A 25,846-nucleotide genomic window follows, 5' to 3' on the forward strand; every position below is an offset into this window, starting at 1 on the left:
AGGGTTTGAGCTCTGCTGCAGAAGCTTCTCGTGCTGCATAGAAGTTTGTGTTTCGTGACCTTGAAACAGGAAAGACTGGAAAGTTCCACATTTCCACACTTTGTTCAGTTTTCCCTGAGGATCCTCTCAGGTGTGGAGCAAAGTGCATCCTGGCTCCAGATGTTTCCAGACCAGAAGGATCAGATGTTGACGCTGTAAATGAGTCAACGCTGCTTCAGACGGAGGAGAAATCCTGCCCACCACTTCTTCCTGTTTGTGTGTGAAGTATGTATCTCAGCTTGTTGGACTGTCGTCATGGTAACGGTGTTTCTTCGGTTTGCATCAGCAGCTGAGAGACCCGGGCGGCTGTGGGGAGACTCGCCGGCCCCCGTCTGGACCAGGGTCGTCTCCCTGAGACTGAAGGTCAGGTCCTGGAAAGGTCAACAGACTCCAGCGTGACGGGGTGACCTGGGACGGGGTTTGGATTTGGACTTCTGTTCTGTCAAGTCCAGAACCAGGACCAGGTTTGACCATGAAGGCCTCCAGAAGTGTCCTTGGTACCGGAGCTCCTCGGGTCGACCGTGGACCCGAGACCGTTTGATCTGGACGGTCGGATGAGGAGAGGTGCCGAGCTTCAGCTGACCCCATCTGGTGGAGCTGGACCAGGCGGCAGGTCGACTGCAGACCGGATCCAGGAGCAGATGAGGGTCTGCTGGGAAACCCTGACAGGTCCTGACATGGACCAGAGGAGTTTCAGGACATGAAGTCTGACCCAGTTCAAGACCTTCATGACTGGAGGTTCGCTGTGGCTCCGTGTCACCAGGTGTCTCGGGGATGGTGGACTACCGGGGCCGTCGGTGTTCATACCCCGGTGTGAGGACCATCTGTGGACTCGGGGCGAAGCTGGACTTGTCCAGACGTCCGTCTGTCGGGATTCGGCGGCACACTTTAGGATTGTTTGGTTTGTGTTGTGATCAAACTAAGTTTGTGTGACGGAAGCTTCTAAATCTGTCTGAGGTTTTAAAAACTTCGGCGACCGACAGTCTGAGTCCTGCTGACACACAAAGCCCGACATCTGGGGCGCGAGGAGGGGATGATGGGAAAATGACGAACAGAGTGGTGGATGAATGAGGGGCGAGTGCAGAGGAGGAAATCTTCTTAGGAGCATCACACCCCTCTCTCTCTCTCCCTCCGGCCTGAATAAAATACAGTCTGAGCGAGAGTTCCTGTCCTCACTCATTCATTCCTTCAGACTAATCTGAGTCATGAATGGAGGTCAGACGAACTTCAGCTCGTTCTGCTGTCTGTCTTCAAAAACCTTCAATATTAGAACTTCATGAACTTACTCAAACCGGATTAAACAGATTTTAATCCAAACTTTTTGATTTGAAATTCACCTAAATAATTGCAATGAAAAACCCAAAAAGCAGGATGCTGGAGACAAGTGAGCAAAAATCAGACTCCTGATGTCAACAACTGCGTAGTTTAAATCTAAAAGTAGTGAAAACCTGATCAAACACACACACACACACACACTGAACCAGCAGCCTCAGCCTCTCTCCGTCAGCAGGTGGAGTCCATCGGTTCCTTTTTGTCCCGTTTTGGTGGAGAAGACGTCGAATTGGTGGATCTGCTGAAAAACAGCGTCACTTTCAGCAGTTTTCATCAGTCAATGTTTTTTAAAAACTAAAAACAGAAGATTACCGACACTCCGGCTGGGGAGGGGAGAATACTCCCAGGAGACGGTTTGTTCACGTTGTCCGTTTTTTTTTTTTCTTTGAATAATTCAAACTTTCTGTTGGTTCTGACTCCTGACACAGAGCGAGACATTTACACAGATCACTCCAAACACTTCCATTCAATATCAAGAGTTTTTTTCTTCTAATAAAGTCTTCACAGTGTTTCAGGTCAGTTTTAAACAGCAGAAAGAAGATTTTCATAGAGATCCAAAAAAAAAAATATATATTTTTGCATCTAAAAAAATGTTTTAATCAATTTATTTAGTGTTTTGTTTGTGAATTTGGTTTAAATATTGACAGATTTAAGGACTGAATCTCCAATAAATCTGAGATTAAATTGTACAAATTCTAATTTCTACATGGATTTTGCAACAATAAAAAGAAATCCAAATATTTTTTAAAAAGAAAACGGTGAATTCAGCTTTCTGCAGATGAAGAAAGTCAACCTGTCTGTTTTAGAGGTTTTCATTGGATCTTAAATCTTGAACGTTGTGGTCTGAATTGCATGTTTCAATGCAGTGAGTGTCCTAAAAACGGTTTAATTAAAAAAATCCAACACCTGAAGAGTTTTGTCATTTTTTTTAATGAGCAGATCAAAAAAAAAAGGGAAGAAATCCACCTTTCAGCGCCTGCGGCTGCATTTGGTCACTTTAAAAAACAGATTTACGAGCAGTAACAAACATCACGGACGGGTTTCTCTAAAACGGCGAGACGATGCTGCTTTAAACACTCCGGACGACGGCGTCGGAGACAGGAAGGGGCGAAACACACACACCCGTTGGCACGGCAACCGTTTCACATGACAACCGGAAACTTCCGCTGCGTTTTGGTCGTCTGTTTCCATGACAACGGAGCCGCTGAAAATGCCACTTCTTGAAATCTCTCGGACTCCATCGCCATGGAAACGCTGCTGCTGCACACCGACACACAGGGGCCGGCTGAGTCGTTCTGCACATGCTCAGTAGAGGGACAATATCCAACATGGCGGCCTCCGGAGCGTTTTACATTGGAAACGAACTCGTGGACGCCGGCTAACTCCATCACTTCCAGCGTTCCCGCCGTTACCGTGGAAACGGAAAACTTTACATGAAACAAAAATTCTCGTTGTCGTGTCAACGGCTCTCAGCATATTTGGCTCAAATAAATACTTTCAACAGGCCAGAAACACAAAGACATTCAGGACGGCACAGTTTTTAAAGCTGGATCAGGCACACGCACGCACGCATGCACGCACGCACACACACACACACAGTAGGAAAAGTTTGCAGTTTGCCCTGATTCGGGACTTTTCGGAGTCGCTCGCTGTTGGTTGGTTGTTTGATTGGTGCAGTTTGCCGTCAGTCACATATTGTGGGCGGGACTTCCAGGCTGTGCTCACACCCGATTGGACGGATCAAAACTAAACCTGCTTCCTGAAGTTCCTCGCTGGGAAAAACCCCCATCAGGAGACGATTGTTAAATCAACGGGACGTCTGAAGTTTCTCAACACGCAAAGAAATTTATCAAGTGCTTCAAAATAACAGCAAAACTGAATAATGACAGATTCTACTGGTGTGTTTGTTCCAGACCAGAAGTCTGCAACCGGCGGCTCCGTGAGGCTTTTGGAATGTGCCATGTACATAAGAACTTCTTAATTTTTAGTTCAAAAACAGTTCAACCTCCAGAATAAAACCTGATAAAGAAGGTAAAACAAGGAATGATTTTGAATCTCTTAAATAAAAAAGAGAAAAAATATGAAAAAGGGGAAAAAACAAGAAAAAAGTAGAAAATAAGAGGAAAAGAAGAAAATATTAATAAAGAGGAAAAAATAGAAAATGACAAAATGCAAAATAGCTCCTGTGTAAAACAGCTTGAACCTTCTGGAAACACAACTGCCAAAAACCGCTAAAAAAGCCAAGAAACATGAAATGACTGCAGTAAGAAAATCTATCTGGAAAAAGAAGAAACCTTTCTAAAAGTGGCTCCAAAAGCTGAAAATGTCATAAAAGAGATTTAAAGTGTCTCGATGACTCTTCATGAGTGAACTTTGAGTTTTTCTTCATTCCAGATGTTGAACATGTTTTGATTCTCTGGTGGTCCTAAAGGTCACAGAGGTCACAGATCGCTGGTCAAGAACAAAACGCTGCGATTACATTCACAAAAGTTCTTTCATGATAAGGACAAACTGAAAATTAAGGGGAAAAAACCTGTTTTTTCAGGACCTGATGGAACCTAAAATCTAAAATTGTAACCTGTGAATGAATGTGAGCGGTGAGGCTTGGGCTCCGTCTTGGTGTGAACGCTCCTGTTGGTTTCTGAGGAGTGTGAACGCAGCCCGGCTCTGGATCTGATGGGATTCCCTGTCTGAAGGCACCCTGTGGAGCTGGACCGCAGCGTCGACTGGTTCAGATCATGATTGTTGCTTTTGTTTTAAAGGGATTAAACTTTGGAAAAGGTGTACTGTCCCTTTAAGGACGGGGGAGGTGGAGGGGAATCATTTCATTTCGAAGCAGACGAGAGAAAAACAGCAGAAGCTCGCAGGAGTCGACAGACGAGGAGAAATACTGCACCAACACGAAGAGTCTGCAAATTTCAGCCAAGAGGGGGGAGCGGGACGGGAGGTTCCCAGGGGCCCCGCGGGGAGCCGGGCCCTCACAGCACGATGTCGTAGAGCCGGCCCACGCGGCCCAGCCACTCGCGCAGCGCCTGGCGGACCCGGGCGTCGGTCACGTGGCAGCAGAGCTGGCTGAGGCAGGGGAAGAGCGCCGGCTGCAGGGCCAGGAAGGCCGGGTCGCCCAGGACCAGGACCTGGTTCAGCAGGGTCAGCACCATGTTGGTCCAGGCCTGCAGGGACAGAGGAGGAGCCGTTCCACCACAGCCAGAGAAAACACCGCGTGTGAAAGGCCCTCAGGAACCCGGTACCCACCTGGATCTGGGCCTCGGAGTCCCTCAGGGAGATGCTGTGGGAGCTGATGGTGGATCCGGACCGGGGCCTCTTCTCCTGCCTCAGCACCTCCGGCCCGGCGCTCACCGAGTGCCTGAGGGGGGGCCCCTGCTGGTCCACCAGCTGCTGGGGCCTCTGCGGGGGCCGCTGCGGCTCCGCGGGGCCCCTGCGCTCGGCGGCGCCGGCCCCCCCGGGCCCCCCGGGGCCCCCGGCCGCCCGGCCCTGCTCCTTCATGAACAGGTTGAGGTGGCTCTGCTGCGGCTGCTGCTGCTGCTGCTTCCTGCGCTTGTACTCCATCATCAGCTTGCTGAGCGTCTTGTCCGTGGCGATGGTGTACAGCTTGTTCCCGGCGCTCTCCCACCACTCCTTCCTGCGCCCGGGGCCCGAGCTGCCGGGGGTCCCCCCCACGGTGCTGCCGCTCAGGCTGGAGTCCCTCCTCTCGCCGCCGGTCCGGAAGTGGTGGGGAAGACTCCCGGTGCAGCTGAGAGGAGAGGAGAAACGCGTCAAGCACCTGAAGGAGGAGGCGGAGCGTCGACACCGCTGCCGGTTCCAGAGGCAGCGCTGAGGGCAGATTCACCAGATTCACCAGATTCAGGCTGAGGGATGAACTGACCAGCAGAAGAGAAGGGGCCCCAGGACAGAACCCTGGGGAACTCCACAGGGTTAGGGTGAGCGTTAACGCTGCTGCGCCACTGAGCTTCTGAAAGCTACAACCTGTGATCTTCCACTTCCTGAACACGCTGAGGCTCCCTGTGGACCAGGATTCGTGGTCGACTCCTTTGGTTCGGCGCAAAACAAAACTGAAACTTTCCTCTATTCCTGCGCTCAAAGTGTTGGCTCCTGGTTTCTTGTGTTGAAAGTCAGAGGAATATTAAACTTATTTTTTAAGACCAGGGCCATGAAAGCATCGATTTTCCCATTTCAAACAGTATTTCCTGTGGAACAGGACACTCAGCCTCGTCTGCCTCTGCTCCAGCCTCACCATACGGACGTTCAGGGCTTAAAGGAAAAAGGAATCCTGGGAAGAGCTTTGTAGTTCTGTTTATTGATTCGTTGTCTGGTTCCAAATCGTGATGGGGCAGTCATAATGACACATCATGTCGAGTCGCCGCCTCTCTGGTTTTGAGCTGCATGTGCAGAGCATTGTTTAGGAAGTGGTGCAGCGGGAGCGACCAAAGCACCTCATTCAGAAGCAGCTTGCTCCTCCAGCGAACACCTCTGAAGATGGCCAGCCACAAAAAAAGAACATTGTTTGAGATGGCAGAGGAGAGAAGAGAGGCCACTGAAAAGAAGGCGAAACGTGTTTTACTGGGAGATTCCTTTACGAGGCGGCGGACATTCAAAGCACAAAGGGCTTTAGGACTGATCAGGACGTGGGGAAGTTTCTGCTGGACAGGTAACCTGCTGATGATCCCATTCAGACGTGTTTCTGTTGCATAAACACATCAGACACTACTTTACGGATCGCATTCTGATGTATGATTGGAAGAAGAGTCCGACATGATTACAGATGTGTTTTAATCCTATGAAAGACGAAGCTCCAGCTGTGCCGATGGAAACAAACTGTAAACAAACTCCCACAGTCCTCATGCGGAGGCAGTCGCGCATGGCAGTGCTCCAAAAACGGCAAATCGGCCATGTTGTACGAAATAGGCGGAGAATCCTCGAATATGTCTTTAACAGTGACGTAACCTCAGCCGATCTTTCACTACAGTGTTGTCAAAAACAGATAAACATTTCAATTATATGTAAAATCAAATCTGACTGACAGGATTCATGCTGCCGTTACTGCAACTCTAATGAATGCCTGTGGCTTCATTTAATTTTTCCATTTTTTCATTTGTACAGTTTTTAGATATTGTAGATTTGAACATGAAAATGACTTTGCTGTGAACTGTCCTGAATACTTTATTTTATTTTGAGAAAGATTGCCTTGATATTTAACTTGAAGGAAAATGTGAAACGTCTGATCCCAAAACCTTCAGGCTGCAGGTTCACTCAGAGGAGAGACATCAGTTTGCCATGTTTACGCTTCGTGAACATTCAGTATGAGCAGCAGCGAGTTGTGCTGATGGGAAGCGGATAAAGATCCCCGTGAAATCCGACCAACAAGCTCAGAGTGTGACTGATTTCAGTGAACGCCTCGGTGCCAGAATATTAAAGCTCTGATCGCTCTAATAAGGCCTCAGGACGCCATGAGTCAGTTCAGTGCTTCGGGTTTGGGGCGACTGGTGGTCAGGGTCAGGGGTCAGGGGTCAGGGTCAGGGGTCAGGGGTCAGGGTCAGGGGTCAGGGTGAACCCTAAACGGTGAACAATGCCTTCAGAAGTAAAGCAGATTTCTGTCGTTTGCTTCATTCTCCTCATTATTAAACCAAAAGCTGTGAAAATCACAGTTTTTACCTAAAAATCAGCCATTTCTTCACCAAAGACACTGAAGCAAAGTTTGAACCTCGTCCTGAGCCAATCACTGATCGAGAAATGAGAACGGACCTGAAGCCGGGACTCGGGGTGGGCGTGTCTCCAGGCGACGCCACGCTCACGTCCGCCGTCTGGCACCGGTACCCGCCTTCCTCCGAGGGCGTCCCCCTCGCCGAGAACCCGCCCACCGACGTGGGCGTGGACGTCTCGGACTGGAAGAGAGGCAGGAAGAAGATGTGCTCCCCCGCCACCCCTCCTCCGGCGCCTCCCGCGGCCCCGCCCCCTCGCAGCAGCGCCGCCTCCTCCAGCGTGCTCTCCAGGTCGCGGTGCATCTGGATGTAGCTGCTGCACAGATCCGCGCACAGCTTGTAGAGGCGCTTGACCAGCCAGGCCCAGTCGGCGCCGCCCAGCGGCTGAACGCTGAGCGACGGCACCAGCGCTCGCCACGGGTGGCGCTTGTCCCGCCCCCGGGGGGGGCTGACCTGAGGACGCACATACAGGACCCGGTTACACAACGGCGGTGGGCGGAGCCACTTCAAACGCTGGAGTGGAAACGGGTTTCACACGAAGTCCCAGCAGGAATCGTGTCATCAGACGCCACAGCCTCTGGAGCAGCGCCCCCTGTCTGCAGGACGAACGTCCACCACACCGCTGCCATTTATCACCTGAGCCGTTTCTTCGAAGATGTCTTCGTCCTCGGAGGACGCTGATCCGGGGTGAGACGAGTCCGAGCTGCCCACCTCCTCCTCGTACAGGATCCGCTTCACCTGGACAGAGTCAGACGCCACTCAGGTGATGATCTGCTACCCGAGTTTATACAGGAGAAGATTTATCTCACTCCAGTTATTTCATTCAGTTAATTCTGCAGTTAACAAGAAACTTTTTTTATTATATTTCAAATGTGAAAAATGTAAGTTTTGATTACAAAAAAAATGGAAAAATTGGATTTCTGATTGTCATCATTGAAAGGCCAAAGAAAACACATATAATTAAAAACAAGAATAAATACAAATTTCCTTTGAGAATCTATATTCAAATCTCCAAAAGGCCGCATTGAATTTTATTTTGAAAAATGCTCTTTTCACTTAACTCCGTCAGTTTTAAGTAAAGGGGCCACACAGTGGTGCAGTGATTAGTCCTCGTGCCTCACAACAAGATGGTCCTGGGTTCAAATACCAGCTGGGGCTCAGGCCTTTGTGGAGTTTGCATGTTCTTCCTGTGTGTGCGTGGGTTCTCTCCGGGTACTCCGGCTTCCTCCCACGGTCCAAAAACATGCATGTCAGGTTAACTGGTCACCCTAAATTGCCCCTCGGTATGAAAGTGTGCGTGAATGGCTGTATGTCTGTATATGTCAGCCCTGCGACAGACTGGCGACCTGTCCAGGGTGACCCCGCCTTCACCCACAGCAGCTGGGATCGGCTCCAGCCACCCGCGACCCCGAATGGGAACAGTGGTAGATAATGAATGAATGAGTTTTAAGTAAAGTTATTTCATTTTAAAGACATTTCTTGAAGTAAATGTAAATAAAATACAGCAAAACTATAAAATAATCCACAGTAAAAAAAAAAAAAAAACAGAAATGCAACAATATATTCTGTGAATGTTTCATTCAGACTTTGAGCAGGTCATTGTGATTTCTCAATCTGTTAATCTGTTTAATCTGGTGTTCACCAAAATTGGTGAAAGGAAACGACACTCTGAAACCGTCCAGGCCTGGAAGCCGTGGCCTTCAGCTCTCGCGGCTCCTCACCTGCTGTGCCGTCATGCCCTCGGCCTGGCTCAGCGTGGCACACAGCAGGGCCTGGAAGTACAGGTTGAAGCTCATGGCCGACTGTCGGTACAGATTGGCGGCTCCACAAACCCCCGAAACCTTCATCAGCAGGTACTTCAGACCCGGCCGGGTGTCGAAGTCCCGTGCCGTCCTGCGGAGAGCGCGTCCAGAAGCTGGATCGAACTCATTTCACACTTCAAATGACTGATTTTGTTCAAGACAACTGAGATGAACAGGGCGCAGTCGTCTGCGTACGAGGATGACTCTCATGTGTTCACCTGTACGAATCCAGCAGCAGGTCCAGGATTATGGCCAGGTTGGTCATGGAGATGTAGCGCAGGAATCCCGCCGCGGGTCTGCCGGGGTCAGAGGTCACTGGCGTGACCCGTTCGTGACCTTCGGGCACCTTTACGAACTCCTCCAGCAGGATGTCATAGAGGTTCTGGAGCAGAACCTGGTGGGACAGCAGACTGACCACGATGGTCCGGAAGGGGATCCTGGAGAACCGAGGGATCGGAATCAGAGGAAATTTTCACAAATTTGCACCAAACCCTCACTCATTCACAAGGTTTGGAGAAGGAAACCCTCAACCTCCAAAACACCACACCATAAAAGCAGTTGAGCGTGCAACATTATTGACTCAAACATGCATGCAAATATGATTTCACGTTCAAGGTATCACAAGTGGTCGAAGAGTTAATCATAAGACTGACGCATGCAGAATCCTGACCAAACATAACGGATAGCTACAGTTAAGAACAAGAAAGAGCAGCAGTGATAATGAGCATGCAAAGCTGTGCTGAACCTGAATCAGACGTGCTTTGCTTACCCAATTTTCCTGCAAGCAGAGCAGCGAAGAGACAAAGAGTTACAGAATGAACGCAACTCCAGACAACAAACAAAATTGTGTTTTTTGAATATATTCCTATTTCTGCCTGAAAATAAAATATGTCGAAATCAGTGAAGAGAACAACACACTGAAGAGACGACAAACAAAAAAGCCTGACGCAAAAAAATCCCCCAGCCGAGCCTGATCGAAGCTAGCGTAGCCTAGCCTGTTCTGAATACCGCTTCTCACTACAAGGCGGTTTGGAGTCGTTCCAGAAAGGAAGCTGATTCTGGGAAAAGCAACAGGAAATCAAATCAAATCCATCTCAGACACCTTTTCTGAGTGTGTCCGTTGGACTGCTGGTCGGTCGGCAGCTCAATGATGAGGACGCAGGACTGAGCGTGCTCAAAGCCATCCTTGTTGCTGGGCGTCTTCGGAGAGCACTGGGTGTCCAACATGAAGACCTGGACCACAGATAGGACACGTCAGTGAGCGTGTGTCTTCCTGAGTTGGCCGTTACGAGCCGGTTTGTGTTTCCTGAGTGTGATGGGGCAGGGGAGTGGGCAGACCTGCTGGGCCATGGCTTTGATCCTCCAGTACTCGGCCTCGGCTGAGGGCGAGTGAGACGGCGCCGCCACCTTCACCTCGCAGGCGTCCCCGGAAAAGCTGTCAGAGCCGCTGTGGAAACAGGCCAGGAGGTTCTGCAGACCCACAGAGACAAAGATCTATAACAGATCTATGACAGATCTACCAAGGACGGCTGGGGGAAACAATCCATGTCATGTCTTTATATCAATATTAACATTCAGCGCGCATCAATAATAAAAGCCATGTTAACACAGATCCAGGCGTTTAACAAACGGGATCTTTTCGTCCTTGACGTTTACCAAAGAACGCTCATTTCCACAGATCGCCTGACTGAGAGCTGCTGTGGGCCTGACACACCTACAGGGGGCGGCGTACCGGGAAGCTAGAAGCAAAGCCAGCCAATCACAGTGCTGGAAAACTGGAATCATCCCACGCTGATGATTCTCCTGTCTCAAACTGTGACGTCTGACTCCACCCACCCTGCTGACGGAGGTTTTCCAAATCCCCACTCTGGCAGTTTTCACAGATCAATGTTTTCGGTGACTTGAAGCTTCGTTTATGTGTAAAGAAAAGGTCAAAACACGTTGAAATATCAGAGTTTTCACTCAATTATGTGCAGTGGAAACAGGCTCTAAGGTTAAAACAAATTCATTATTGTTTTTAAATACTGTAAGTTACTAAACAACACATTAATGAAAAAGTTTTCAGCCATCTCATTAAAAAAAAAAAAATGCGTAAATTTTGCGTTTTTGTTTCAGAAAGGTTTTGCAGTTTCTCTGCTCCGAGCACGGCCGTGGTGTGAACAGACCTGGAAGTGATTCTGAAAGTGTGTTATCTGGGTCTGGTTCAGGACGTTATGTGAAAGCCGGGAGAGACGAGGAAAGCAGAACCTGCCGTCACTCTGAACGTCATGAAGCAGTCAGAGCGAGGATGTTTCCGTCAGGCCGGAGGCTTTCCGCTCCTCTATAGGAGAACAAAGCCGCTTTCCGCCCAGCCGCCGGCCGTATGCTCATAAATCTGAAAGCATAAGCTGTGTGCTACAGGCCGACACACAGCGGGGATCTGGGTTCAAATCCCAGTGTTCAGGAGAGCAATCAGATTACTGCACAGAGGTGGAAGGAGTCCACATGTCTCCATCTGAAGAGAGAGTCTTCAAGGACGATTCAGAGACACAGAGAACCAATCAAATCATTCAAAGAATGAAAAAAAAACACACTAAATGACAACTCAGTGTTACAGTAACACAAACACACATACAGCTTCTGTTATATAAAGATGTACTATGTCCCTCAGAGGACAATACAATAAAGTTAGCGTGCAACACAATCACCAAAGTAGTTACATAAAGGAGCCCACCGTGTGTGTGTGTGTGTGTGTGTGTGTGTGTGTGTGTGTGTGTGTGTGTGTTGGACATGTTGCATACATTCAGCTCGGATGGAGCTTTTAAGCCCTGATCACGACATACAGCAGAGATAAAACCAAAATCACCTCAAAGCAGCTTTAAAAAAGAAAAAGGCTGAAGAGAAGTGAGGAGAAACAACAACCCTGGAGGCTGGAAGAGAAACTGCACTGTCCTGCCTGCAAGAGCATCCACACACACACACACACACACACACACACACACACACACACACACACTGATGTGGCTCTAAGCTGGAAAGCTGCTTAGATGCAGCAAAGCGGGCAACCGCAGGAGTGCGCACACACACACACACACACCTGTGAGAAAATCTGCGCTGCACCAGAAACAACATCAGCAAATTAACACACTGAATCTGGTTTGTCGATTTATTGATATATTCATTCTCGCGGATTTGAAACTCCAGACTGCTCAGTGTTGTTGTCGCGTTTGTGTCGCAGCTGTTCCATCGTGACACCAGTCCCATCGCTTCGATGTGTGGGCATGAGGAGATGGGGAATTGAACCAACAGTTTCTGGGTGTGAGACAACCAATCGAGCCACAGTCACACCAGTGGCAGCTTTGGCTTTATTCAGAAACTTTTTCCTCTCTTGACCTTTTCCTGCTCACCTGCTCCGCTGCAGGACAAACTCAAAACAACCAAGCAAGAGTCGACTCTGATCTGAAAGTGTGAGTGTGAGCTCAACTCATGTTTTCTGGATTAATGTTGACAGTATTAACAGGAGGATTAGAGCAGGATTAATGTGTGTGTGTGTGTGTGTGTGTGTGTGTGTGTGTGTGTGTGTGTTTCACGCACTGTATCAAATGAAATAAGTTTATACTTCAGCACCATGGACAGCAACATATACACTCTATGCATTTGGGTTCTGTTCACGTGTTGCAGTGTGTGTGTGTGGGGGTCTGTGTGTGTGTGTGTGTGTGTGTGTGTGTGGGTGTGTGTGGACAGGATGTGCAGCTCTGTCTACGTTTCAGACATGGTACAATGATTTTTTTATACTTCAGCACTATGGACAGAGCCACATGTACGCTCTATGCATTTGTTGATGTCAGGTGCAGTGTGTGTGTATATGAGTGTACATCTGTGTGTGTGTGTGTGTGTGTGTGTGTGTGTGTGTGTGTGTGTGTGTGTGTGTGCACGTGCGTCCGTGCCTTAACATGTTTTACAGTTAAGTTAATTCTTCGGAGACTATGAACAATGGTACATTTACTGACTTTCTGTGGGTCTATCAAACAATGTGCTGAGCCAGTTTATTTTTATATCACCACCAAGAACAGCACTACGTCTATTCACTCATTTTCTCTCAAAATATTTGTGTGTGTGTGTGTGTGTGTGTGTGTGTGTGTGTGTTGGGGGGGGGGGACCAGGATGGGCAGCTCTCTGTCTGCGTTTCAGGCCTGCTACGATTAATTTTTATACTCGATCACTATGTGCAGCACCACATGTATGCCCTATGCATTTGTTAATTTCTGTTGCAGCGTGTGAGTGTGCGTACATACGTGTGTGTGTGCGCGCGCGTGTGTATGTGTGTTTGTCGGAGTCAGAAACTGTACCAAATGAGATAAGTTTATACTTCAGCACCATGGACAGCACCACTTGTACGCTCTATGCATTTGTTTGTCTGTGCGTGTGTGTGTGTGTGTGTGTGTGTGTGTGTGTGTGTGTGTGTGTGTGTGTGTGTGTGTGTGTGTGTGTGCGCGTGTGCGTTCTCGTATTTCTATCCTTGTCGGGGCCAAATGTCCCCACAAGGATAGCAAAACGTGGAACGACGTGCCTTGTGGGGACCTTTTTCCGGTCCTAAGTAGGAGAAACAGTGTTTTCTTGACCATGTTGTTGTTACTGAAAAAAGTAAAAGTGCAAAAACATTTCTTTAGGGTTAGGCTTTGTTGTGGTGTGGGTTAGGGTTAGGGTAAGGGTCAGGGTTACACTCTAAACTCTAACAAGTTGGCATTACTTAAAAAAATTGTGGAAACCGATTGCCTCAAAAAAATTAAGTAAATATAACTAATAGTCTTAGATTACATTTACTTTATATTCACTTGTTCTGTGTACTCAGAACCTTGTTGTATGTACTTAATTCTATTAAATTATTGTAACTTGAATTAAGAAAGTTATCTTAACTTATAAATATCAAGTAAAATCAACTCAGCTACACCAAGTTATTCTGACTTACATGAACAGTACTATTTACTTAGTAGAATCTAGGAAACCGATTGCCTTAAATAAATCAAGTAAGCCCAACAAAGGATAGTTAGTACACAAGGAACGATACTTTATTTTTTTTACCAAAGCAAATAAAAGCCATTGTATATTATGGTAAAAACACTGTTTTACAGGATTCAACAATTACAGCATGTCAAAACAAATACCCAGGAACCTGAGTGAAGTCTTCCATGGCATCACAGTCCTGTGGCCAATCAGAAAAGTAAGAACAAATTTACACAGAAATCCTGGCTTCCAATTGCACATATACTATAAGCATAAACTTTTACAATACTTACGAAACAGACAGTGTAGAAGTCACTTCCATCATCCTTGAGGAAAATTGGGAGGCATCGGAACACGGCTGTCCTCATGGCAATGGCATCAGTGATCTGCCAATAGGTAACAAAGTTTTAAAAAAGCAGAATGTTTCTTTGACTGTGCGTGAGTGTCTCTGTAGATTAATGGGTTACAAAATTAAAAAGAGGGCCTACATTAGTGTGTGTGTATAACAGAAAATAAAATCAAAATAGCAATAAAGAATATACACAGAGCAGCAAAAAATACAAGGGGCATAGGAATACAAAAAGTACAAATGTACAGATGTACAGTAGAGAGCCCAGTGTGAGTGAGACAGTCAGCAAGTGAGTGAGTGACTGAATGAGTGAGTGAGTTAAAATGAGGGCCTATGGTGGTGTGTGTGAGCATGTGTTCAACTAATTAAAAAAAAAAAAAAAAAAAAGATATTGCAAAATACTCACCCTCTGCTCAACCTGGGCAAGAATCTCTGAGAGTTGCTTGCCAACAAGCCCCTTTTTGGACCTGAAGATTTCAAGGAAGCGGGGTGTGCGACGATCCAAAGATTCACAGAAATCTTTCTACTCTGGTGAACTCAGCAAAAATCTTTGAGGATGAAACAGAACACAAACATTTTAAAGACAAGTGCAAAGAGAACTCCAACATTAAAAAACCTACATGGGGCAGGCATATTTGTATTTTTCTGAGTCACTTAAATATTTACCTGTTGTTTGTAAAGAAGATGTTGGAACGCTGGCCAGCTCTTTTCTACAGATGGCTGCTCTTCCATGATTTCTTTACGTCTTAATGAGAAGGTGCAGTTCATCAGGCGATTCACAGACCTTTTCATCATGCCATTTTCCAGGATCTGTTGAGAGATTTTCAAAAGGAAGGAAAAAAAACTCATTTATATGAAATACCAATGTTTATTTATATTATTTTCTAATTTAGAGAGGTTCTACAAGTTGCACATTCAAGTTCATTTCTTGTCACATAGTGGGGTGCAGCATGCAACATTTGGAGTGTGGACACTGTGAAGCCAGAAACAGTCCCCCACACTGGAGCTCGATTTTATCATGGGTTGGAAACTGTGGCGTAGTCTGGTTTATTCCAGTGGGTATACTCTGAGCACCCCTCCCACCCCCCTACTCCTGCTTTATACACATTCACTAAAAATGGCACTTTTGGGCCTCAGACCACAGGTTGAGAATCGCTGCACCAGTAGATTGTATAATTCTTGGCAAATAAGTGATGCAGAATACCTGAGGATTAATTTATATTTATAATTTAGAAAGGACGTAAGAGTGAGTATAAACAGTGGCACAGAGCTGGACTGCTGCAGGATGTTAACTTTTCATTAAGCTGACTCCTGATTTTTAAATACTGGTGCTCACAAACAGTGCACATGCATGTTTACATGCACATGGGCTGCCTGCATATCACGTACACTACACCACTGGTTAGAAAGATATCAAAACTTTCAAGAGTGAATGTATTAGCGTACGGAACAGCCGGTGTGGGCGCACTGCTGAAGGGATATTCGACCGGACTGTCACTCGGTGCTGGCTACATGTGCTGGTGTTGGTTCGAGAGGTGCTCACCTTACTCCTCCCCATTAATGTCCCTGCATGCATCTTAAATGTTATTTGCCTACTGTAGACGTGCTCACACACGACACACGGACACTCCGGTTTAAGTCTTCTTCTTTTGTTTCATTATTTTTGACGCTACTCCACTTGGTGCGAGTGCTGCCCCCACATGGCCGACTGAGAGGCTACATGCACGTCGGCAGGCTTTGTTTGGGACGGTTTGGTTACAGACTAGGGTTGCCAACTCCCAGAGATTGAAATAAGGAACGCCTCTCGCGGACAGCTGAAAAAAACTGGGTTTTTGGGGGGTGAAAAACGCATATATAACAGCATTTTGCCACAGTTATACCTATTACAGACTATAAAAACACATTAGGCTACTGCATTACACCTACAGTAGCAAGATTGCAATAACTCATGATCAGCTTGATCTGTTTGTATTTGAGGCCTACAGTGAGACAGTTATCATTCAAGTATCATCATCATCATGGACAGCAGCTCTCAGCCACTGCACCGGACGATAGAGGAGCTCAGCAGCTCCTTCAGTGGCGACTGAGACCCTCAGAGCAGGAAGGAGCTACCACAGGTCTCTCATCCGCACCGCTGTCAGACTGTACAGTTCTACTGTGTAGAATATGTGCAATAATCCTGGACATTATAATATCCTGCACCCGCCCTTTCAGAAATTCAGCGACACTTTATCATCCATTCACTCTGCTAAAACATATTGTACGTATTATATCATACTGCATCATATATTGCATAATGTATTATATATATATATATATATATATATATATATATATATATATATATATATATATATATATATATATATATATCCTGTTACATTTTTAAGACTCAGGTTGTACATACAGTTAGATCTTCATTGTCTTTAGCTTCTATTATCAATCCTATAACTTGTTAATTTTTCACCATTCATTACTTTTGCACCCTGCTGTGGGTTCTATGAGCCTATACACCTGTAAATTTCTCCACTGTGAGATTAATAAAGTCTTCTATTCCTTTTCTATTCTATATTTATTGCTAAATGTGTAAAATAACATCAAACAGCTGCTGTCTCTTCTGGATTTTAACATGTTCCTTTTTTTTATTTTCAACTAAAAAAGTGCAAAATCAAAACTGTAAAACCTTCTGAACAAAAAAACCAACAAGGTTCCGTTTCTAAACTGAAAACACACCACAGTCTGCAGCAGCAGACACAAATCAATGAACTAAATATGATATATCCGACATGGAAACGGCACAAACTTACATGTCTCTGGAAGCCATGCTGCGCGCTGCTGTAATGTTTTGATTTACTTCTTCCCATGCGCTCTGTGACCAACTGACTACTGGCCAATGAGCTGCCGTAGCCTCCCAGGAACGGTCTTTTTTTGACCAATGAGATAAGAGTGATTCTGTGTTGTCGAGCCATCTCTGTCAGCTCATTGGTCACAGAACGTCAGAGAGCCGGTGAACAATTTACCGTAAGTTTTCAAAAAGAAGCGCATGTTCCATTGCTCACGTTTTGACTCTCACAAAAATACGGAACAAAGTGCGTTCCTTTTCAGCTCAATACGGAACGCACACTTTTACATCCAAATACGGAACGATTCCGTTTTTCAAGGAACGGTTGGCAACTCTATTACAGACACACCAAAGTAATGCATGAACTGAGCGTTCATATCAAACTGAAACCAATCCTAGTCTTATCATAGATGTAAATAGAAAAGGCTAAAAAATATAGCCATGACACAGCTTGTTAATATTAGCTAGACCTGCTTAGCTTTGGCTGATTTGAGCTACCTAGTTAGCTAGTCTGTCAATTCATTTATTTTAACATGAAAAACTGGTCTGCCAAAATAATGTCAATAATAATGTCGTGGATGGCACAAGAGATGTATAGTGGACTTGAATAACTCACCTTGAGACGTAGAGAAATTCAGCGTCCTCCAACACCAGAGACAAGCTGCAGTGAACTCCCGCTCGGCTTTGCTGCGCATGTGCAGTCCTGAATGCAGTGTTTATTCACCGTGACAAAAAGTTTCCAGTCCAGCTTACACACATGAATTTAGTTGTAAACTTTTTTCAGGCTAAATTGGTTCCTTACTTATATTGATTGAGTTGAATCAACAGGTTTCTAAGATATGAGTAAAGTGCACAAATGTAATTTAAGTAAGAATAATTATTATGTTTTAGAGTGTAGGGGCTAGACATGAATGGGAGTCAATGGACGGTCCCCACAAGGATAGAAATACAAGACTGAGCGTGTATGTGTGTGTGTGCATACATGTGTGTTTTTGTTTGTTTCGTTCATGGTACCATAGTTTTATACTTCAGCACCATGGACAGCACCACATGTATTCTCACTGCTTTTGATTATGTCTGTTGCAGTGTGTGTGTGTGTGTGTGTGTGTGTGTGTACCTTGACAGGCTCCAGTGTAGCAGAGAAAGCGTCCTGCAGAGAGCAGCAGGCCAACCTCCACATCTCCTCGGTGAAGACCGGACCGACCGTCACCAACACGTACCTGAGCAAACCACCAACTTCAGATCAAACTAGCAGTCCCTTCACGTTTCTAAACCACCCGTCCTGTAACCGGTTCACCAGCGCTGCAGTGTTTTGGGTTCTGGCACTCTGACCTGATGCAGGAGCAGCCCACCCTGGAGATGGTTTCTGCCGGCTCGGACACGCAGGAGACCAGCAGCTTGAACAGGTCCTTCAGCATCAGGTTGATCAGAGACTCGTAGCCGATGTCTGCCAGGAGAGGAGGGGGAGGCCAACGGAACCGCACGTCAGTGAACGCATCGCACAAAAAACACTGGAACCACCTGTCCCTGAACGCACCACCCTACCAGTACACTGTTTATGCTTCAGCATTCGCTGCTGTTCTGTTACTATTTCACTGAACTCCTGCTGGCTGGAGCCTCAGCTCCCTCTAACTGCTGTTCTCACCACTGATATTCACCAAAGTCTAAATAAAGAAAAGAGCGTCCGCGTCTCACCGGAGTGGATGAAGCTGTTGACGTGCTCCACCACCAGCTCGCAGGACAGGCCGATGGCGTGCTTGAAGTTTGCTGCCGCCACATCCCAGTAGGAGTGGTCGCCATGGCTACGCTGCAGCCACAGGGACATGACGGGGAGCAGCAGCTGGATGACGGAGAAGATGGCGAACCCCGGACCTGCAGGGGGCGCCGGAGAGACGGCGCAACAGGCTCAGTCTCTCAGCAAAAACTGAAACTTCATTGACCGTGATTTTGCGTGTGTGTGTGTGTGTGTGTGTGTGTGTGTGTGTCACCTGGCACCGTGGTGACCTCCCTCAGCAGGGTGAACAGCAGCTCCAGGGTTGGAGGCTGATGCTGTCGAGGACAGTTGGACACAGCTGCCGTGAGCTGCTCCAGCAGCAGGATCCAGACCTGGATCAGACCTGCAGGACAGAACCAGAACCCAGACCTGAGTCGTCCTCCCAGGACCGGCTGAGCAGACCCTGCGGGGGTTCCTGGCTCTTTACCCGTGTCGTCGTCGAACTCCTGCAGGACACAGTCCATGCCGTCCTCACTGCTGATGGAGCGCTCCTGGGACCTCATGGGCAGGCTGGCGAGCCGGGCGCCCAGGAAGACCGGCTTGGATGGCATCTTGTAGATCTTTGCGAGAAGCTGGATGAACAGAAGACGGAACAGATCACTGGAGGTTCTGCTGTAGAGGATCTGGAGGAACCAGGTCCCAGTTTCAGTGAAAGAGGCTGGACCATTTTCTAAAGAAATTGCTTTAGGTTTAGACTTCCGGGAGACACTCGTCTCTTCCTGTCCCACTCTTGTCTCTCTCTTTTAATTGGATCCATTGTTTCACTGTTTTGATTTCTGTCCTTTGACGTCTCTCCTGCTGCAGATCAACGTGACAGAATCAGAGTTTGAACCTGAGAACACTTTCGAAGGTAGTCGAGAGCCGGCAGGCAGAGATCAGTGGAGCTGGAGCCCGACGCATGGACACAGTCCCCGATCTCCTTATAGTCCACCTCGCCTGAGGACACACACACACACACACGCAAGCAAAACGTCCTTTAAGGTCACGAGCCGAGACGCCTCTGGGGTTACCGGACGGCCAGACGAACCTAAACCCTTGACGAACTTCATGAGGCACATGATGTAGTCGGTGGCGGCGTTGGCGAACACCTGGATGTTGTCGGTGTTGATGAAGGCCTCGAAGACGTCGAAGACCGGCGCCTGGGACTTCCCTGCAGGAGGAGGGGGGCATTTCATCAGGGGGTCCGGTCCGCGAGCACGGCGTCCCTCCGGCGTGGGACCTACCCATGGAGTACTCCCCCAGCAGGTAGTCCTTGGTGTCCGTCTTGCTGCCGTGGACGGTCCTCAGCGCGCTGAACAGAGGCCTCCAGCCGGACAGGATCTGAGGGGAGCACATCTCCACCAGCTCCCCGATGGACGTGATGACCTGCAGGGGGCGCGCTGGGGTTAGCAGTCAGGGGTTAGCGTCCCGGTTAGCACGGCGGGTTCCGGGCGCACCTGGTCCTGCACGTCCTCGTCACACAGCTCCAGCTGCATGATGTGCTCGAAGGGCCTGAACAGCGCCTCGTTGAAGTGGAAGTGCGGCAGCTCGGCCCAGCTGGTCAGCACCTCCGTCAGCACGTCGTGGATGAAGGACACGGCCTTCTGCGACACGTGGCGCTCCTTATGGCACGCCGCCTGCGAGGACGACACAACCCGGTCCGTGAACGGCAGGAAGGGAACCCGGGCCGGACCCACGGCCCCGACGGTTCCCCACCTCCACCAGGTGAGGCGCCACCACGCTCCAGGCCCGCATCATGTGCAGCAGCGGCCGGTTCTTGTTCCGGACGATCCGCAGCATGGACTCTCCCAGACGGAAGAGATGGAGGGCGCTGCGGCGGTCCAGAGTGGACCGGGCTTCTCCTGCAAGACAGAGCAGGCTCCATCATCTGGATCACCTGGAATCACACCAGTCTGTAATCTGTGTGTGTGTGTGTGTGTGTGTGTGTACCTGGCATTGCCAGTGAATAATCTCCGGTTTCGGTGACGGAGTCGAACAGCTGACTCTGCGAAGCCTTCCTGAGCTGCTGCAGGAAGCCGACCAGGCCGACCAGGTTCAGCTTGGTGGCTGCTTCTTCGAACAGCCTGAAGCAGAGCGAAGGAAAGAAACAAGACCTGAAGGCGTCCAGAACGCAGCTGCCGACTGGTGGAAGTTAACAGAACTTTTCGGTCCACATGAGTTTTTAGAGAAAGATGTACGATTTTTGATTTTTCTCAAGTCACTTTATGGCCACATTTGGGCCACCGGCCAGTGTTTGAACAGGCGTCTTGTGAAGAAAACAGTTAACACATACTGAAACTGTATCTTCCAGACTGTCAGTCACGGCTTGTTCCCTAGTTAAGTTGGTTATTTGACTTTTTGGAAGAAAATAGTCAAGAAATTGGGACGAGGGAGATCCCTGCTGTGACCAGCAGATGTCACTATATGAGGCTACAGGAGCAAAATGGAGTCAAAATCTTCAATGTGTCTGTATTTTTTATTATATTAACACGTTTTTTTAACAGATGTGACTCATCTGTGAGTCACGGGGGTTTTAAATACTTCACCATGTCTCACGGTGTTTCTGGAGAAGCTTCCAGCCTGGAATCTGTGACGAAACACAACTGGCTCCTGAGAGCAGCCCAGACACTGGCTGCATAAGAGATGATATTTAGCATAAACACACACACACACACACACACACACACACACACACACACACACACACACACACACACACACACACACACACACACAGACTTGAACTGTGATGTGGTCATGCCGTCACATGAAGCGCTGAACGGTGTGAGGAGGGAAACGAACCATCAGGGATAAAAGTGATGCAGCAGGAGGCTCAGCAGCGCCTCCTGCTGGAGGAGCTCTGAAGCCTCTTGAATCTACACGGGTTCCTGCACTTTAAACTACATTTTGGTGTCAAATATGAGGCATGTGGGCCCAACCTGGTCTGTACGAGTCTCTGATTAGAATCAAAATGAGTGTTTCAGTCTCCATCCCGTCCCTCTGTCTCTGTACCTGTCGGCCTGAGTGGACAGTGTGCAGACGGCCTTGGCGGCTCCGCTGCCGCTCATCAGACTGCCGGTCCGGAGGTCGGGGCCCCGGGCCCCGCGGCCCCCCCGGCCCCCGTCCCTCAGCAGCTCCTGGATGGACAGCGGCTGGATGACGGGCTGACTCAGGCTGAGCTCCGCGGCCTCGGGGCTGGACTCGCCGCTCGGCTCCAGGCCCAGGTCCACGCCGCTCTGCGTGACGGCGGCCAGAGACGGCGGCTGCTGGGAGCCGTCGCTGAAGTGGGAATGTTCCAGAGAGCTGATGTACTCCGTCACCCTGAGACACAGAACCAGGAGCACCGGGATCACCGCTCAGATTACTGCTCACAGAGCCAACCGAACCACTCAGACCGGAGGAGGACGAGTAATCCGAGTACCCGACAGAGTAATCAGAGTACCAGACAGAGTAATCTCAGTACCTGACAGTGTAATCAGACTACCTGACAGAGTAAGAGTACCTGACAGAGTAATCAGAGTACCAGACAGTGTAATCTCAGCACCTGAAAGTGTAATCAGACTACCTGACAGAGTAAGAGTACCTGACAGAGTAATCTGACTACCTGACAGAGTAATTTGACTACCTGAGGTGGAGGAGGTGTAATCTCAGTATCTGACAGTGTAATCCGAGTACCTGCCAGTGTAATATGACTACCTGACAGTAATCAGAGTACCTGACAAAGTAATCTGAGAACCTGAGGTAGAGGAGGCGTAATCTGAGGACCTTACAGAATAATCTGAGTCCCTGACAGTATAATCCGAGTACCTGAGGTGGAGGAGGAGTAATGTGAGTAACTGACAGTGTCACCTGAGTACTTGACAGTGTAATCTGGGAACCTGACAGAGTAATCCGAGTACCTGAAAGAGTAATCTGATTACCTGACAGTGTAATCTGAGTACCTGTGGTGGAGGAGGAGTAATGTGAGTACCTGACAGTGTAATCTGAGTGTAATGGGATTACCTGAAGACGTGGGGCCAGCAGTCGTGGTTGTGGCTGCCCATCTCCAGGCCCACGTTGAGGATGGCGTCCATGCAGAGGACGTGCGCCGTGTGCAGCCGGACGCCGGCGGGACGAGCCATCAGCTCCAGACGCTGCTCCACACGCTGCTTCACTGAGACACACGGTTACTGTCTAACGGACGCCGCTCACACGCCGTCCCACGCTACAGCACAGTCAAACTCGCTTCTCTTTTTTCAATGAATAATTAAAACAATTCAGTTTAAAAAAGTTTCAAACCAAAGTCAGGAACTCTTTATAAGTGAAACTGGAAGTTAACAAATATAATTTATCAGAATACTGTTGAAAACTTTTATTTAATTATATTAGTTTCGGAAACTTTTTTATTGGTTTATAAATTTTAATTTTAGAAGTAAGTTGGAATGTTTGCTTTAACTTGTGAATTTCATTTTGGGAGTAACTGGGACTTTTTTAAAGTTGTGATTATCTTATTTTGGTGCTTAAATATTATTACTTTTTTTTAAAGTATTTTGTGCTCTTTTTTTTTTTAATCAATCAGAAACAGTCAATTTCCAGGAGTTGAACCTGCTGTGCAGTTCTCCAGTTCAGCCACCGGAGGGCAGTAAACAAGTTTTCTTTGTCTCTTTAGACTCCAGAGAAACCAAATCAACTTTCATTCAGTCTTTGATCATCTGAAACTGATTTTTCTTCTTTTAGAAGGAGTTTGAATCTCTCGCTAGTAAATGGATCAAGATGTGGAACTATAAGACCAGAGGAAGGCTCTGATCCGGATGTGGCTGTGGAACCTTGTGTGATGGCGTCTCCCGTCTCCGCCGCCTCCCTCTCCTCCTTCTCCTCCTGCACGCAGGAAGCTGCGGCCATCTGAGCCAGAGCCGAGGCGCAGTTCGCCGCCACGCCTGAGGAGGAGGAGGACGAGCGATCAGAGAAACACGGAGCAATGATTCACACGGCGTGGAGGGCGGAGGGCGCAGCGTGGAGCGTGGAGCACCCACCCAGGGCGCAGCTGAGCGCGGCGGCCTTGCGCAGGCCGTCCAGGCTCAGGCAGATGGTGTCCCGCTCCCGCTGGCTCTGCTCCTTGACGCCCTCGGCCCCCAGGATGAAGGCCAGGCCCTTGGAGCTGCCCGCCATGCGGCCCGTCAGCGGCGTGGACAGAACGTCGATCAGGTTCTTCCACACGCCCGTCAGGATGAAGCGCGAGAAGACGGCTCCTGGGACGACAGGGACAGTTTCCAGCGTGAGGCGGAGCTGCAGGACGGGTCGGAGGGGGACGAGGACGAGTCCCGGGTCGCGACCCCGACCTGCCGTCAGCGTGTCGCTGCTCGACGTGTCGCAGCTGAGAGGCGAGCGGCTGGACGCTCTGCGGACGAGCTGCCCTCCGATGGCGCTGCTGCCCAGACCGTCGATGTCTGAGAGGAAGCAGAGCACAGAGAGTAATCTGAGTACTGGGCGCCGGGAGCCCCTCAACCTGAGCACGACAAGCTGAAAGCGTCCGACCGTTTCATTTCCTGTTTTCACACATTCAGGCTCAAACGCCACACTGAGGCTCCGCTTTTGTCTTTTTGTTTCAGAAACGTCGACTCAGCACGTCTAGCGTTTCGGAAAAGTTGTGTTTTCCCCCGTTTCCATGGAGATGAAGCATTTCCAAAAGGTTGTTTTCAGCTCGGAGCTCTGAACACGACCAGGACGCAACGAAGGTTTAATGTGTTCACCTGTGGCGTAAACGAGGCCCGACATCAGCTGTAGGAAATGTAATCTGATTACACTTTCATGAATACAAGTGAAACCTCTAATTTTAGTATATCAGCCATTCTTATTGTTTTAGCTGTTTCACTCGTTCACGCCCTTTTAGCCCTGTTAGCAATATTAGCAATTTTAGCAAACTGGCCATTACAGCTGTTTACCTCATGTTTTAATTTTCTTTTTCGCAATTTTTCAAAAAAATTCCAGTGTATGTGTGTGTGTGTGTGTGTGTGTGTGTGTGTACCGGTCAGCATGGTGATGAGCGGCAGGCTCTGGTCCTCGCTGCTCCCCCAGTATCCGGCCTCGGCCAGCAGGTTGCGCTCTAACACCTGGTGGTAAAGCTCCTCGATCCAGGCCTGAGAGAGAACCACCAGGACCCCGCTGCTCTGGATCAGACGCACAAAGTCCTTCTGCACACACACACACACACACACGGTTAACACAGGCTTCAGTCTTCAGTGACAGAACACACACACACACACACACACACACACACTCTCACACACACACCAGGCTGAGGACGGGCGTCAGCGCTCGGCGCCTGTAGAAGTCGCAGCAGCAGAGCTTGAGGTTGAGCAGCAGAGCGTAATACGACACCAGGTAGAGTCCGTCTGCGTTCATCAGCGACTGGCAGCTCAGCGTGTCGCCGGCCTCCAGGCCCGGGGAGTGGACGCCACCTGGGGGGGGACGGGGGACATGTCTCCGTCAGCTCCACGACGACCGACACCTTCAACACCATCAACATATGGGAAGAAAAGGAAACTGCCAAACAAGGGAAATGGTGTATGGACTACAATTGCGAGAATAAATAATTAAACAAATATATTTTTAAAAACTAAGCTAAGGAGCTAAAATGGCTCATTAGATAAAATTACTAATAACAAAAAAAACTGCTACAAAGATTCGTAACTTAAAATAAGAACAAGAAAATCATTGAAATAGCAAAAATATCCTAAAACAAAAGAAAAGATAAAATAGGCTAAACAATAGTCTCGCCAAAAAGGTTACGAAGTAAATAATATTCAAACAAGGAGGAAGGATCTAAAAAAAAAACTCCAGAAGTTGCTGAAATTACTTAAAGCGACAACAGAAATATGGAAACTGTCTTCAGAGTCAAACAGATGAAGAACTTAATAAAAGGCTGAAAGAGAATAAACAACTGGACGAGTTTCAATGAGCTTAAAAGGGTTGAAAAAATGTCGACCACTCCAAAATAGCATCATTAATTCCCTTGTTTGTTACATCAGTCGGTTGTGTGTCCTGTAATCT

At 48.2% G+C, this 25,846-nt stretch overlaps 1 protein-coding gene across 1 annotated transcript in view; it reads right to left on the reverse strand.

The window, feature by feature from the left end:
* Positions 1–3,166: 3,166 nt before the first annotated feature.
* The window catches only part of arfgef3 (ARFGEF family member 3), a 35,117-nt gene continuing 12,437 nt past the window's right edge, over positions 3,167–25,846 (reverse strand). The window contains exons 16-42 of the mRNA XM_030106275.1: positions 25,088–25,254; positions 24,822–24,987; positions 24,136–24,243; positions 23,830–24,045; positions 23,623–23,733; positions 22,820–22,970; positions 21,830–22,138; positions 20,768–20,901; positions 20,534–20,679; positions 20,275–20,454; positions 20,062–20,203; positions 19,866–19,988; positions 19,671–19,774; positions 19,266–19,410; positions 19,053–19,181; positions 18,760–18,936; positions 18,397–18,511; positions 18,182–18,284; positions 10,229–10,360; positions 9,993–10,123; positions 9,660–9,668; positions 9,109–9,327; positions 8,810–8,981; positions 7,725–7,826; positions 7,132–7,541; positions 4,624–5,122; positions 3,167–4,541 (exon numbers count right to left, since the gene is read on the reverse strand). Coding sequence (XP_029962135.1) covers positions 4,350–4,541; positions 4,624–5,122; positions 7,132–7,541; positions 7,725–7,826; positions 8,810–8,981; positions 9,109–9,327; positions 9,660–9,668; positions 9,993–10,123; positions 10,229–10,360; positions 18,182–18,284; positions 18,397–18,511; positions 18,760–18,936; positions 19,053–19,181; positions 19,266–19,410; positions 19,671–19,774; positions 19,866–19,988; positions 20,062–20,203; positions 20,275–20,454; positions 20,534–20,679; positions 20,768–20,901; positions 21,830–22,138; positions 22,820–22,970; positions 23,623–23,733; positions 23,830–24,045; positions 24,136–24,243; positions 24,822–24,987; positions 25,088–25,254 — 4,592 coding nt within the window. The 3' untranslated portion in view covers positions 3,167–4,349. The remainder of the gene's footprint in view (positions 4,542–4,623; positions 5,123–7,131; positions 7,542–7,724; positions 7,827–8,809; positions 8,982–9,108; positions 9,328–9,659; positions 9,669–9,992; positions 10,124–10,228; positions 10,361–18,181; positions 18,285–18,396; positions 18,512–18,759; positions 18,937–19,052; positions 19,182–19,265; positions 19,411–19,670; positions 19,775–19,865; positions 19,989–20,061; positions 20,204–20,274; positions 20,455–20,533; positions 20,680–20,767; positions 20,902–21,829; positions 22,139–22,819; positions 22,971–23,622; positions 23,734–23,829; positions 24,046–24,135; positions 24,244–24,821; positions 24,988–25,087; positions 25,255–25,846) is intronic.

This window comes from Salarias fasciatus, chromosome 13 (genome assembly GCF_902148845.1).
Source record: "Salarias fasciatus chromosome 13, fSalaFa1.1, whole genome shotgun sequence".
Lineage (NCBI taxonomy): Eukaryota > Metazoa > Chordata > Actinopteri > Blenniiformes > Blenniidae > Salarias > Salarias fasciatus.